General features: G+C 46.1%; 1 protein-coding gene across 2 annotated transcripts; it reads left to right on the plus strand.

The window, feature by feature from the left end:
• Positions 1 to 687: 687 nt before the first annotated feature.
• Positions 688 to 15,234, plus strand: MEFV (MEFV innate immunity regulator, pyrin). 2 transcript variants are annotated; one of them, XM_087815690.1, is made up of 10 exons: positions 688 to 979; positions 4,032 to 4,844; positions 7,086 to 7,459; positions 7,891 to 7,986; positions 11,304 to 11,534; positions 11,946 to 11,968; positions 13,663 to 13,778; positions 13,953 to 13,985; positions 14,325 to 14,357; positions 14,515 to 15,234. In XM_087815690.1, the coding sequence occupies exons 1-10, from the start codon at positions 703 to 705 to the stop codon at positions 15,066 to 15,068; spliced, it is 2,550 nt and encodes an 849-aa protein (XP_087671816.1). In that variant the 5' UTR covers positions 688 to 702; the 3' UTR covers positions 15,069 to 15,234. The 2 variants fall into 2 exon arrangements, with proteins under 2 accessions (XP_087671816.1, XP_087671815.1); XM_087815689.1 differs by having other exon boundaries at positions 703 to 979; positions 14,494 to 15,234.
• The last annotated feature ends 507 nt before the right edge of the window (positions 15,235 to 15,741 follow it).

The raw sequence follows: 15,741 nt of genomic DNA on the forward strand, positions 1-15,741 counted from the left end.
TCCTGCAAACAAGCAAATTAGGATGGTGGTCCTGAGCAGGGCACAAGGAGGCCCTCATGTTGCTGGAACTGCATCAACAGGAGCGACACCAGGCCTTGTCTCCTGGCAGTGCCCTTCTGGCCTTGCCTGCCTTCTTGGGCAGGGAACCACAAAGCCTTCAGGGCTATATTTGCTGTCCCCCCCCACCCACCCTCCCCACCATTGGCTCTGGAGGGTCAATAAAGCCCCAAGAGTCTGGAGGAGAACAGTTGGCCAAAAGGGTGGACCCTCATCATGGGCCTCTCCAGCATGGGACCAGGGACTCTTTTCCCACCCCCTACCCCAAATCCTGGAAGTAGGAGAGAGGGAAGCATCTGAGTACCTGCCCAAAGATCCAGAGACTGGAATCCAATCCCAGAACCTCCCTCACAGACTTACCCACCACTCTACGGTCCAGCCCTTGGAGGTGAGAGCTGGGACCACATATGTGGAAAGGCATTGAGCCCTCCCAGCTGGAAAAGCCTCTGAATCTTCAAGAAAGGGAACACAAGCCATCAGTGACTCTCATAGCCTCAGTTCCCACCAAAGCACAAAGCATTTCCTGTGCCTTTTCCGTTATTTCACAAGCTGCCTCTTCTTACTCACCCTCTGGGCTCAAGGACAAAGGGCCTTTTCTCCTCCCCAAAGCCAGACAGCTGGCTCCGGCATCTCCTGGTCAACACCATGGCCAAGACCCCTAGTGACCACCTGTTGTACTCCCTGGAGGAGCTGGTGCCCTATGACTTTGAGAAGTTCAAGTTCAAGCTGCAAAACACCAGCCTGGAGAAGGAGCACCCCCGGATACCCCGAGGCCAGCTCCAGACAGCTAGGCCAGTGAAGGTGGCCGCTCTTCTACTCAGCCACTATGGGGAGAAGTCTGCCGTGCGACTGACCCTGCAGGTCCTGAGGGCCATGAACCAGCACCTCCTGGCAGAGGAGCTCCACAGGGCGATTGGCCCAGGTAAGCGGACCCCATGTCCCCTTCTCTGCTGGCTGTTCATGAGATGGGGTGGAAGGTGCAAGAATGAGCATGTGTTCAGACCAGTGCTCTCTGGCTTGGGGGCTAGGAGTCCCAGGTCTACCATGACATTAGTGACTTTGGCCAAGCAAGTCCCTTTTCCTGCTCTGGTCTTTGGAGCTGGATTAGTAAAGCTAAGGCTCCCAATGGCTTAAAAAGGGCAGTGGCGGGGAGTGGGCAGCTGAGATTCTGACTCCGGGAAGGATCGGGAGATGCAGGAGCTAGATGCCTGTTCTTAGAGAATTCCTCACGTCATTTCTCATTAACACTTGCGCACAGACAAGTATCTGGGTGAGCAAAAATGGCTTGCTAGCCAATCATATTAACAGGGTTGATAGGTAATCTTTTCATTGTTACCCACCTCATTTCAGTTTTGAGGGTTTAAAGAAAATTTTATTGATTGATTTTAGAGAGGAGAGAGAGAGAAATATCGATTTGTTGTTCCACCTATTTATGCATCGATTGGTTGTTTCTTGCACGTGCCCTGACTAGGGATCGAACCCTCAACCTTGGCGTATGGGGATAACACTCTAACCAACTGAGCTACCCGGCCAGGGCTTGAGTTCTTTAATTTTATTTATTTACTTATTCTTTTTCCCCATCGCCAATTATCCCCCATACCCTTTTCCACCTGCACCTGCCCCCTTCCCTCCTGCAGCTGAGCTCTTCCCTAACGCGCTTTAAAAGGCATTTAAAGACTGTCAGGAGGCCTTTTTCTCCCCTCTTCCTTCCTCTTGTCCCTCCCTCCGTTTCCTTTCCTTCCTTTTTCTCTCTTCTTTCCTTTAATCTTTTCTTTTCTCCCTTCCTCCTTCTGGTTCTTCTGCTGTACTTTCCGATTTTGTTACATTGTGATCAAATAATGCGACCTATTTGATTTCTGCTTTTAAAGACTTTGAAGATTTTGGGGGGGGGTGCTAACACCTGGTCAGTTTTTAAAAAGAGTCTTTGGTGTTTGAATTTGTCTTCTATTTCCACACTTTAAGAATACATTAGAAATGCTTTTCATGTGTTTCTATGTGGTAGGATAGTTTAAATAACATAAAAATCTCTGCTCTTTGAGGGATAGAACGAAACCAATTATAATCCGAATCCAGAATAATTTGATGAATAGAATTTTTAAATTACTTTTTCACATTTTAAAATCCAGTTATTAGCATCTTCAAGGTTTCTCGCCAGCTCTTAAGTCAGTTTCAGTAACTTACGTTTTCCTACAAAACCAACAGCAAAGTGTTTTAAACAACTTTAAAGTAATTTTAATAAGAGCTACTTGGTGCTAATTACAGGTTATTTTCATTTCTTTATTAGAGTAGTCGTTTTCAAATTATATCCCAGGATGATATATCAGGGATTCTTTAGAATATTAGCAAATACTTTATTCAAATTTTATTAAAATTTTAACTAAAAAGACTAACATTCATATTAAAATGTATCAGTAACCAAATTTTAAAATACAGTGTGTACTTGATCTCCTTTTTATGTAAATCTTGGAACTAAGCCTTTCCTGTCATTTCCATTTTATTAAACAGTATCCTGAAACTTCCAGGCAAGCTGTTTTTTTTTTTCAAATTGCCATTTACACTTACTTATCTGTGTGAGTTAGGATTTTCTTCACCTCATGAAACCAAAGGCAAAAACAGAAATGAATTACTTTGTGAAGTTTTAACTGTTTGAAGTTTTGAACTCATAACCCGATTTCAAAGTTGTGTGCCGATCAAACACCTTAATTCTTTTTTCCAGTTTTATTGAGAAATAATTGACCTACAGTACTGTGTAAGTTTAAGGCGTTCAGCATGATTTACATATATTGTGAAATGATTACCACATAGGTTCAGTCAACACTCATCTTCTCATATAGTAAAATGAGAACTCTTAGGATTTACTCCCTTAACAACTTTCCAATATGTCATACGGCAGCGTGGAAATTCTGTTCACCCTGTCTGGGGGCATGCCGCCTAGGACCCTCTTCAAATGAAATTACTCTCTTGAGTTTTTTGGACTACATCAATAATGTGAATTTGGGCTAAAGCATAAAAGAGAGCACTGTGCTGCCCTGGCCGGTTTGGCTCAGTGGTTAGAGCATCAGCCAGCGGACTGAAGGGGGCCCAGGTTCAGTTCTGGCCAAGGGCACATGCCTTGGTTGCAGGCTTGACCCGGGCATCAATGTTTCCCTCTCCCCGCCCCCCCACTCTCTCTAAAAAGCAATGGAGGGAATATCCTCAGTAGAGGGTTACAAAAAAAAAAAAGAGCCCTTGTGTTTATAAATCTTCTGTAGAGATTTCTTTTTCTACTCTATCTGATGTCAAGATCTACAGGTACACATCCTTGCTGTTCCCTTCTGTATCGAAGCTTTTCTTTAAAACCTTTAGATATGTATTTTCAAACATACTCAGGAATAGAGGGTACTATGATGAAGCCTTTCTGTACCCATCGCCCACTTCAATGATTACCACTATTTTGCAATTATGAATACATCTATTCTTCCCCTTGCTTATGTAATTGAGTTTTGTTTTACTGGAGAATTTTATTTATTTATGTGTTTGTTTTTAATTGAAGTAACATTGGTTGCTAATATATAAATTTATGGGGTACATTATAATTTGGTATCTGTATACACTACAGCATGCTCACCACCAAAAGTCTAGTTTCCACCTAATTCTTTATTGATTGATTTTATAAGTGAATTTTTTACTGATTGATTTTATAATCACACACAAATTTATACCAGTAAAGTAGGGTTTTATTTAGTTTATGTATGAAGAATTCTGTTTTTGAAATTCTTCTGTTGGAAACTAATTCTCCTGCCTAAAATGTTTGAAAGCACTATTTGAAAAATATATAGCAAATAGTATGTTCTTATTTAATGATAATTGACTGCTATCGTCTAGAACGTTCTGAACTCTAATTTCTGAGGGGATTCTTTCTTCTCTCTCTTCTCCCAGCCCTTGGCCCTAAGCACCTGACATTTTCATGTCTTTGCATCTCCTTGTCTTTTCAGAACGTCAGATACAAGAAAGTGACACTGACTGTCCAGCAATGTCTTGTTCTTCTGGGGAGAATAAGCCCAAGAACCTGAGGATACCGGATGGCCTGGAAGGCGACAGGCAGCAGCAAAGTGGTGATGGGGCAGCCAGCCAGCCCGAGGCTGGGAAGGGGCCCCAGAAGAGGCCTCAGGGCAAACGGAGAGATCAGAAGGGCTCAGAGGGCCTGGATGTGCTCAGCAAGCCAGGGGCCAGGGGCGGGACTCTGTCGCCCAGGAGAAACCCATTCCCCAGCAAGGTGCAAGGGGTGAGTGTGAAGCTACGCAGGAATGCCAGCTCTGCAGGGAGGCTCCAAGGACTCTCCAGTGGGTCGTTTGCTGGATCCCCAGGAAGGAAAGAATGCAAGATATCTGAAGCATGTGCACCTTCAAAAAAAAATCGACCCAGAAGTCTTGAATTTACCATTTCCTCAGGAGAGAGAGAACCCCCCAATCCAGAAATTCTTTTGCTTCAAGAGAAAATGAGAAGTGAGAATCTGGATTTAGCAGCTACCCCCAGCAAAGTGGCCACTCTGGATGTAGGGGCTACTGTGGCTCCAGATAAAGGCTCCAGAAATCCAGAGAATTCTGTGATCCTGGATGGGGGAGCAGTCAGGAATATGCTTTCTAATGTATTGTTGGCTGGGGAGGAGAAGACCTGGGAGCATCCACAATCCACTGCACCCTCAGAGAAAAATGGCATTGAGGGTCCAGAGGCCCTTGAGACCTTGAAGGAGGTGGCAGGCAGTGTGCTCCATGAGTTTTCAAATCTAGAAGTCTCTCCATCTTCAGGTAAGAAAGGCCTCCAGAATCCAGAAGACCTGGTATCCTTAGGAATGGTGGCCTGTGCAGGTATTCCTCCACAGACCTTTTTTTATCTGCTACTATATTTTTGCGACTGGGTCCCTGGGTGCCCCCTGAAGTCCCCAACCCTTTGAGAATCTGTTGGAGGCTGTGAATCCTGAAAAAATAATCAATATATGGACATCTTCACAAAATGTTGCATGAAATTTCAGTTAGTTCTTACACATTCTGAAGTCCTGTTTTAGAATTCCAAGGGCTTCATGGACCCTGGCTTGAGCATCTGGGAGAGACTGGGTAAAAATATTCCCTTCTCTCAGTAACCCCATGGCAGTATGTCATGGGGCTGAGAATCTGCCATTTGTCTCTCTCTGGGCAGGGAGGAGAGCTGTTGGCTAAAACCCTAGGTCTCTTTTACTAAGGAGGTAGAAATTAGGATTATGTTGGGTTTTGTTAGAAACACCATAGTAACAGTAACTGAAACAAGACAGAAGTTTGTTCCTGTTTCACACAGATGATTCGCAGGTGGCCCAGGGCAGATGTGGTACTCCATGGGCCAGGGGCCCAGGCTCCTGCTGTTTTTCTGTTCAAGTTTGCTTTCAAGCTCATGGTCTCAGATAGTGGCATCCTCATTCCAGGAAGCAGGATAGAGAGACAAAGGAGAATAGTATCACTTAGGGAAGGTTTCCAGAAGTTTCTAGAAGCTAGTCATGACACCTCCATTTACATCCCTTTAGCCAGAATGTAGTCAAATGGCCACAACCAAATGCAAAGGAAGGAAGTGAGAATGGTTATTGGGGGACTTCTTGCAGTCTCACTTACAGATATAAATTTCTGGGACGCTGTGAAAGGAGGAAGTGAAAGGTTACTAACGGATTGTGTTTCTGTTTCTCCCTGGATCTCCTGTTATTTCTGCTTTATTATTTTTTTATTTTTTAAGTTTATTGATTTGGGGGGAGAGGGGGAGAGAGGGGGAGAGATTTGTTGTTCCACTTATTTATGCATTTTTATTTATTTATTGGTTGATTATGCATTTATGTGCCCTGACTGGGGATTGAACCCACAACCTTGGCATATTGGGACGATGCTGCAACCAACTGAGCTACCCGGCCAGGGCCCATCATTTCTGCTTTGTGAAGCTGTGCTATGGTCTTGGGGCAGAGCTAGTTATAGCTATATGTTGTCATGGCAGATTATACCTGTTAGCCTTATAAAGTCCCCTTCTTTACTTTCACTTAATGCTTCCTGAACCTGGGTGTGAAAGGTAGTCCAGCCCTGGCTGGTGTTGCTCAGTGGTTAGAGCGTTGGCCTGCACACCGAAGGGTCGTGATTTTTTTTTTTTTTAATATATCTTTATTGATTTCAGAGTGTGGAAGGGAGACGGAGAGAGAGAGATAGAAACATCAATGATGAGAGAGGATGGGGATGGAGCCCACAACCCGGGCATGTGCCCTGACCGGGAATCGAACCCTGATCACCTTGATCCCAGGTCAACGCTCAACCCCTGAGCCACGCCCAGCCGGGCCCAAAGGGTCGTGATTTTGATTCCCAGTCAAAAGCATGTACCTGGGTTGTAGGTTCCAATCCTGGCCCAGGTCAGAGCGTGTGTGGGAGGCAACCAATCGATGTGCCTCTCTCACATCAATGTTCCTCCCTCTCTCATCGATATGCTTCTCTCTCTCCCTCCCACCATCTTTAAAAATATCCTTGAGTGAGAATTAACAACAAAAAAAGGTAGTCCATTTGTTCCTTTATTCAACACATACTTCCCAAAGGCTCACCATGAGCCATGGACTCTGCAGGGGCTGAGTGTCTGGCTATGAGCTAGTCAATGTCTCCCAGAAGTTCCTACAAAAGTAATGAGCAGCCTGGGTGGTTTTAAGTGGTAAAGCAAACACTAGTCAAAATGTCTTGCTGTCTTTATATCAACTGCTAGATCAGTGTATGTGTGGCAGGAAGGCATAGAATTTACAGCAAAAGGCCTTTCTTTAGGATAAGTGCCCAAGAATTCCAGGTCTCATGAGATCTTGCCCTTAGCTGTCAGTCCCAGGGATTTGTCTGCTTGCCTTGCTAGAGGGGAATTGGAGGGGGGCAAGCTAGGAAGTGGCCACAGTCTAATGGAGAACTCACGTGTCCCAGGCGTGGGCTCTTTCTCTGCTGTGCTTTTGCATCACCCCTTGGTAACATCTTGGTTTTGTCACTCAGGAGATTTTTCCACTGCTATGTCCCCAGGTAGGCTGCAGGATGAAGTGTGTCCCCTCTGCCGGGCCCAGGAAGGAGATCCAGTTGGTGGCACTTGTGTGCATACCTGCAGTGCCTCCGTTGCTTCTAGGCATCCCAAGGCCTCAGGTGATTGCTTGCCCAACTGCCTCAGGTGCCAGGTCTCACTCCCAGGGAAGAGCTCTGGAGGCCTTGAACGGCAGGAGGGCCGGCAGGTGGCCAGCCTGAGCCCAAATCCCCTGCCGCAATGTGAGCGTCACATGAAGCAGGTCCAGCTGCTCTTCTGCGAGGACCATGGGGAGCCTATCTGCCTCATCTGCAGCCTGAGTCAGGAGCACCGAGGCCACCGGGTGCGCCCCATCGAGGAAGCTGCCCTAGACTACAAGGTAGGGCTTCCTGCCTGGGGCCCTTCTCTGCTGAGTACGTGGACGTGTGGGAGCTTGCTTCATTTTCCCAATGACACTAGAAGTTGGTGCACTAGCCACCATTCTTGAGCTGCAAATGGCAAAAACACAATACAAACCAGGACAGCAAAGAGAAAAGTTACCAGTTCATGCAGCTCAGAGGTCCACGGGCCTCGCTTCAGGTGTGGCTGAACCCAGGTGCTCACAGGAGGTCATTAGGAATTTCTCTTTCTTGCCTCTGCTTCCCGTGGTGGGATGGATTCATTCTTTCTCTTTCCTGGGCATCCCTCCCTTTGCTCTTCGCCGCAGCACCCTCAGCTTTACTCCCTGAAGCAGATGTTCCCCTCTAAAGCTGGCACCAATTAAAGATAGCAGGAGCCAAGTTTAAGTTTCAACAAGTGCTCTTTGTCCAGGAGCAAATTCGGAAGCAGCTGGAGCATCTGAAGGAGTTGAGAAGATTTGGAGAAGAGCAGAGATCTCAGGGGGATAAGAACACTGAGAAGTACCTGGTAAGGCCAAGGGCGATCTATGGCCAGTCCTTACCTGGGTGCACCCCTGCAGGAGGGAGGGGTGGAGAGTAAACGGGTCCCCGAGGTTCTGTTCTGGTTCATAGGGAAGCAAAGCTGATCATATATTTAGAATTACCTGCTCTTGGCGCGGGGGGGGGGGGGGGGGGGGGGGGGCAGGGGGAGGTAATGGGTGTCCAAACATGAGCTTGTCCTTGTAGAGGGGGACCACCCACCACAAGAAGGGACATCTCCAAGGACCCTGTCACACTCTCTCATACTCACCACAAAATGGTTTAGAGAAACTAATGCCAGTGGCTGTGGCTGAGGGAGGGGATTGAGGAAAAGGAAGGAGAGACTTTTCAACTTTGAATACTCCTCTTTATTGCTTTTATCATTGTTGTCCATTTTATTTTTTTACTAAAACCATACTGATCTTTAATTTTTTAAATCCTCACTTGAGGATATTTTTTCCATTGCTTTTCAGAGTGGAAGGGGGAGAGAGAGAGAGACATCGATGTGAGAGAGACACATCAATTGGTGGCCTCCCGCACGCCCCCGACTGGGGCCAGGGATCAAGCCTGCAACTGAGGTCCTTGACTGGAATTGAACCCAAGACCCTTCAGTCCACAGGCTGACGCTCTAACCACTGAGCCAAACCAGCTAGGGCAAACAGTATTGCCAAATGGTTAAAGCATATTTTCTTTCTATATTTTATTTTATTTTTTTAAATATGTCTTTATTGATTTCAGAGAGAGGAAAGGAGAGGGAGAGAGAGAGATAGAAACATCAATGATGAGAGAGTCATTGATTGAGCCCACAACCCGGGCATGTGCCCTGACCGGGAATCGAACCCTGATCGCCTGGATCCTAGGCCAACGCTCAACTGCTGGGCCACGCCTGGCCAGGCTAAAGTATATTTTCTTTAAAACCATGGTTTTGCACCCTGGCCGGTTTGGCTCAGTGGTTAGAGCGTCAGCCCGCGCACTGAAGGGGCCCAGGGTTGATTCCAGCCACGGGCACGAACCTCGGCTGCAGGCTCGATCCCCGGCCCTGGTTGGTGGGCGAGCAGGAGGCAACCAATCGATGTTTCTCTCTCACATTGATGTCTCTGTCTCTCTGTCTCTGTCTCTCTCACCCTTCCACTCTCTCTGAAAAGCATTGGACAAATATCCTTGAGTGAGGATTTAAAAAAAATTAAAAAATCAATAAAAATAAAACCATGGTTTTGCAATGCCACAAATTATTGGCCTTCCTCTGTGGAGCTGGTGTCCAGCCTCTTGGATGCGTAAATTGTTTCCATTTTACCTGCAAGTAAAGGCACCTACCCCACAGAGCCTCAATTTATCTGATACATTTCTGTTGGTTGGATCCCATCCTCCTCTCTGGGACCCAAACTTATGTTGGGACCCATCACATCACAATGGGAAACAGGCAAAGGTAAAAAAGGATGGGAGGAGGGTGACATTAGCCCAGGCATCTGACTTTTGGGAAACTCCTAAATTGTAGTGGCTTAGAATTTAGCCACTTAGAATTTGTGGCTAAGAAGTTTTGGACGGAACACGAGTCAGGGATGGCCCCTGAGAAGGGTGAGTCAAGAACCTGAGCTGCTCAGGGAAACCAGGGGAACAAGAGGGTCCAGCCTTCACCTAAGAAACTCACGGTGACACGGGTCCCTGTGAAAATCAGATGCCGTTTTCAGAATTTCTCCTTCTCCTCCTCCCTTCTTTCAATAATAACAAAAATTTTTTTTAGTAATAGGTAAGAGGAAGGGAAAGTTCTTCCTTATAGCAGAATGCCAGCTAAAACAAGTAGTGAAGAATAATTGAAATAGAAATTTCCATTATACAACCACCAATATAAAGCTGACACCAACAGGGATCATCAACTAATGCTAACATCTTTAGAAGGTCCTTGGAGTACAGGATATTTACACACTCTCAAAGTACACTCCATGAATTACTTAATAACTATAAAGGAAACATGTATATTTACAGTGGAGAGATCTGGTAGACACCTCCTTCATCAAGTGACCAATCCTAGTATTGCAATAATGGTGATGGACAAACTAGACATTCTTTGCCTCCCCATGAGATGTGCTAGGAAGACCACAGCATTAAATATGTGGTATTCTTGCCCACAATGCTTAGCCTGAATTTAATCATGAGCAAAATTATCAGACAATTTTAGAATATAGGCCACTGAACAAGACAACTGACCTGTCCTTTAAAGAAAAAAGTCAATGCTACTACCATCAACAACAACAAAAGGTGAGGAGGCACTTTTGGTCCAAAAGAACTAAAGTTAGTCCTGTCCTTTTGAGCCAAAAATGATGAGACTTCTTAAGTCCAGTCTTATTGGATCTAAAGGGCCTTCACCCTCTTTGGAGAAAGGAAAAGGTGCTCTAGAGCCACTTCACCTCTCCATAGAGGCGTCCTACTGATGATGGGAAATGGCAAGAGAGCTAATGGTTGGCCAGTGTGCAACAGCAGTGGAAGTCAAGATCATTTACATTCGAATAAATGGACTGACTACCCCACTCAGAGCCATATTGAGAACCTTCTGCATGCCAGCACTTGGGGCAGGGGCAGGGAGTGGAGAAAAGTTTACATTCTGGAGAGATTGGTGGTCATAATCTCCATTTATGAGCCCAGGTATATGCCATTCTCACACTAGCTTTCAAGAAAAGAAGAAGGTAACATTTTAGTGTCCTGTGGCTGCTATAACAAAATACCACCAACCGGGTAGCTTAAACCACAGAAATTTATTCTCTTGCCGTTCTGGAGGCTAGAAGTCTGAAATCAAGGTCTTGGCAGCACTGGTTCCTTCTGAGGGCCATGAGGGAAGGACATGTTCCAGGCCTCTCTCCTTAACTTGTAGATGTCTTTCTTCTCCCTGTGTCTCTTCACATGGTGTTCTCCTTGTGTTTGTGTCTATGTCCAAATTTTCCCACTCCAGTGGCCTACCCCACTCCAGTATGACCTCATCTTAACTAATTACATCTGCAAAAACCCTGTTTCCAAATAAGATCATATTCTCAGGTACTGGGGTTAGAAATTTAAGATATGAATTTTAGAGGGAACACAATTTAACCCGTAACAACAGGTTTTAGGGCATTTTCTAAGAGCCAGTCCCTTCCACCCTTAGTCTGTTGTGGAAGGTTCTGGTCCATTTTGCCTCCTGCTCTGGAATGCAGGCCTCTAAAAGGCCAAGAAAGCCTGCTTCTTATCCACTTCCAGGAGGTGGGCTTCTGGGGATTCCCTGGGCACACAAATTCACCTTATTGCAGAGACCCCTATACCTCCCTGTCCTGTTCCCAGAAACAAACTGAAATCCAGAAGCAGAGAGTCAGGTACCAGTTGGAGCAGTTGTGCCAGTTTCTGGAGCAGCAAGAGAGGCTCTTTGTGGCCTGGCTGGAGAAGCTGGGCCAGACCATTGGCCAGGTCAGGGAGACATATGACACCCAAGTGTCCAGGGACGTTGCCCTTCTCAACAAGCTGATTGAGGAGCTGGAGGCCAAGCAGTGCCAGCAAGAATGGGAGCTTATGCAGGTGAGTGTAGTTGAACCTGGCCTTGCCCTGCCCACTGTACCCAGTAAGATGACATGGGCTCCTAGCATGGACATCAGCTCTGCCCAAGCCAGTGGGTGAGGTCCTTGGGGCCAAGGGTGGGACTTGGTGACCCACAATACCTCTTGTGCCCAGATCCCTTTGGTGACCTTTAAGGAGCCCAAAGTGGCCCAGAATCCAGGGGATCTCCAGGCATCTCCCAGAAGAGATCAGCAGGGCTTGGGTGCAGTTCTATTGCAGGCCACAGCTGGGCTGCCACCTTGGGGAGTCAGAATTAGAATTGGGAGAGAGGCCCCAGTTTTGCTGATGCCCTGGGAACCAGAAAGAGAGGCCAGTAGTTAGTGCAGCCCCTGGGAGATTAGTAATGGAGAGCTTCCCTCTTTTCTCTCCTAGGACATCGGAGTCACCCTGCACAGGTAACCAACCGAGAGGTCCCCTGGTGATCCCTTGGGTGTCCTGCAGGAAGCATTTGGGGAGGCAGTTCTAGAAGGGAGACATTCCCAACCCTGGGTCTGGGACTCCTCCCCGAGCTCCTCCCATTTCCTGCAGCTACCTAAGGCCTTTCTGGATTTGTGTAAGGAGAACAAGAGTGTGATCAGGAGGGAGAACATGGGGTTGAAGACTGGAAAGAATGAACACAGCCTGCCATTGATGGTGGCTTCCTAAGAAACCTCCCTAGTAGACTGTCCTGAGCAGTTCACCTCATGAGAACTGTCTGCAGGGAGGGCAGCGCCGTCCAGGAGTGCAGCTGCTAACTAAGCCCAGCAGGCAGGGAGGGCAGGCTGGACGCTACGGTCATCCCTGCAGCTTTACAGAATCCTGCTGTCCAGGCCCTGGCAGATGAACTAAAGCTGAAATAACATAAAATTTACCGTTTTCACATTTTCAAATGTACGTTAGGTAATATTAAGTACATTCACATTGTTATGCGGCCATCCCCACCCTCCATCTCCAGAACTTTTTCATCTTCCCAAAGGGAAACTTCATCCCATTAAACAGCTCTCATCTCCCCCAACCCCAGCGCCTAGTAACCCCCTCTACATTCTCTTTGTGAATTTGACTACACTACCTACCTCATAGAAGTGGAATCATAAAATATTTGTACTTCTGTGTTTAGCTTATTTCATTTAGCATAGTGTCTATACGCTGTAGGAGCACGTGTCAGAATTTCATTCCTTTTTTAAGGCTGAATAATACCCCACGGTATATATATACCAAATTTTGTTTATCCATTCTCCCACCAATGGACACTTGTATTGCTTCCACCTTTTAGATATTGTGAATAATGCTATTAATATTGGTAGAGATATGTCTGTTTGATTCTCTGCTTTCAACTCTTCTGGGTATATACCCAGAAGTAGAGTTTATCCTGTGGTAATTCTATGTTTAGTTTTTTTGAGGAACCACCACATTTCCCAGTTTCTGCACCATTTCACATTCCCACCAGCAATGCACAAGCGTTCAAATCTCTCTACATCCTTACCAACACTTGTTTTTTCTTTTTAAAAAAATGTTTATTTATTGATTTCAGAGAGAGGAAGGGAGAGAGAGAGTGAAACATTGATTTGCTGCCCCACTTATTTATGCCTTCATTGGTTGATTCTTGTGTGCCCTGACTGGGGATCAAATCTGCAACCTTGGCGCATCGGGATGATGCCCTAACCAACTGAGCTACTACTGGCCAGGGCTATTTTTTAACAACAGCCATCTTAATAGGTGTGAAGTAGTGTCTCATTGTGTTTTTCCCCTCATCTATTATCATTCCCCTCATCTATTATCTTTCTACTGAAATAAAATGACTCAGGAAGTGTAATTAATTTGACATAGATCATTCTGGGCTGAGCATTTCAATATCAGAAGCATTTTAAGGCCATTATTAAAACTCATTGTGGGTTTAACATCAGTGCTTTTAAAAGCTCCCCAGGTGATGCAAATCCATGGGCAAAGTTGAGAACCAGTGTGTTGAACTTGAAGTCCAGGGAGGACTTTCTTTACAAAGCCCAGGTTGAGCGGGGTGTGCCCTGTAGAGGCTGTACCTCCCTTCCACTTTATGGGAGCTTGGGCCTTTCCATGCTCCAGCCCTCTCTGGACAACAGTCTTTTGTCTCCAGAGCCAAGACAGTGACTGTCCCTGAGCCATGGACCACCCCTCTAGAGGTGAAAGAAAAGATCCACCTGCTCCACCAGAAATCAGAGTTTGTGGAGAAGAGCATGAAGCATTTCTCAGGTAGGTGGGCTTGGGGAAAGACAGGAGGTGCCCACTCGCTTCCTCCCAGAGGTCCATGTAGTCCAGAGCCCCCAGGCATCCCTTCTCCATCTCTCATGGTCTTCTGACTCTGCCTTCAGCCCCCCCAAACTGTCCCTAGCTGGGGAACTAACTCTAGCTCTCTTTCTCCTTTAGAAACCCTGCGTTCAGAAATGGAAACTTTCAATGGTAAGTATGGTGGTGGTAATATGTGCTGAGCAGGAGTTATTGTGATACTCCCTTACGCTACTGATTTCTGGGCATTATTTAGAAGAGAGAAAAACATCTGTAACAAAGGAAAGAGAAAGGTGATGACAGGTCCTCACAGGCTATGTGTAAGACTCCTTTAGCTGGGTCAGCTCACCAGACCAGAGAGGTCCAGGTGCCTGGGAGGAATGGGGTTATATCCAAGCAGAGGAATCAGGGCCCTGAGCATAGGGGTTCTTGTCTTTCCTTGTTGTGGGGATCAAGGTAGATTTAGCCCTCTGAGTGGGAATGCACAGGATTTTTTCTCCTTTTTCTTTGTAGTTCCAGAACTGATTGATGCTCAGGCACATGCTGGTAAGTGCCCAGATCAAAGTGAGTGCCTTGGCCTGATGGGTCCCTGTGCTGCCCCCGGTTCCAGAAGAATGGCCCTGTCCATGCTTCCTGGAGGTGGGGAGAACCTACGGGGATGTTGCCCATTGACTCCAGCTAGGTATTCTAATTCTCTCTGCAGTTAATGTGTTTCTGGATGCAGAAACTGCCCACCCCAACCTTATAGTCTCTGATGACCTGAAGAGTGCTCGACTTGGAAACAAGTGGAATCGTATGCCTGACAGTCCGGAAAGATTTGATAGCTGCATCTTTGCCCTGGGCTCTCCAAGCTTCCTCTCTGGCCGCCATTACTGGGAAGTGGAGGTGGGCGACAAGACAGGGTGGGTCCTGGGCATCTGCAAGGCATCCACAAGCAGAAAGGGGAACATGGCTCTGTCACCAGAGAATGGCTACTGGGTGGTGATGATGATGAAGCGAAATGAGTACCAGGCATCCACATTTCCCCCAACCCGCCTGCGGATGAGGGAGCCCCCAAGGCGTGTGGGCATCTTCCTGGACTATGAGGCTGGGGACATTTCCTTTTACAATGTGACAGCCAAATCGCACATCTACACATTCACCAGCTTCTCCTCCTCTGGGCCCCTTCAACCTGTCTTCAGCCCTGGGACACATGATGGAGGGAAGAACATGGATCCTCTCATCATCTGTCCAGTGGGTGACAAGGGGCCTCACTGAAAGCCCTACATTTTGCATCTCTCTTCCAACTCCCAGCCTTGTATCTTGAATTCATACATTTGACAGTAATTATTGAACATATCCTGGGTTCTGGGTACACTGGGAAATAAATCAGAGAATAGTCCCTGTGCCCCAGGAACTTATGGAATAGTAGTAGAAACTAGCTAGGTACTCAAATAATGGCAAACCAAGGGCGCAGAGAACATCTTTTCACGGAAAGATGTACTGATGACATGCCATGTTTTTTCAGAGTACGAAGTACATGGCTATTGCTCAATAAACCCTTGTATGGATCAGCACCCTAAGATGTTCCTGAGACAGAGATCCCACCCTCATTTTCCCTCAGTACCCATTACAAGGATGTATCCCCTCATTTTATTCTCTCCTGTCTTGAGGACTTGGAAATTCTAGGGGGAAAAACAAGCAGAGTGGATTGCTATAAAAAACTTTTGTACCTGGTACAGCTCCTTTGACTATTTACTTGTAGAATCTAGATACTGAACTTTTTTTATAGTACATTCTTCATAAATATTTTATATATTAAACATTTATATCTGTAAGATAAAATTTCCCCTGTCTGTTGTTTTTTTAAATATAATTCACATACCATAAAATTCATCCTTTTAAAGTATATAGGACTTCTGGTCAAGATTGTTGGAATAGGTAAATGCTG

This window comes from Miniopterus natalensis, chromosome 3 (assembly GCF_054644295.1).
Source record: "Miniopterus natalensis isolate mMinNat1 chromosome 3, mMinNat1.hap1, whole genome shotgun sequence".
NCBI lineage: Eukaryota > Metazoa > Chordata > Mammalia > Chiroptera > Miniopteridae > Miniopterus > Miniopterus natalensis.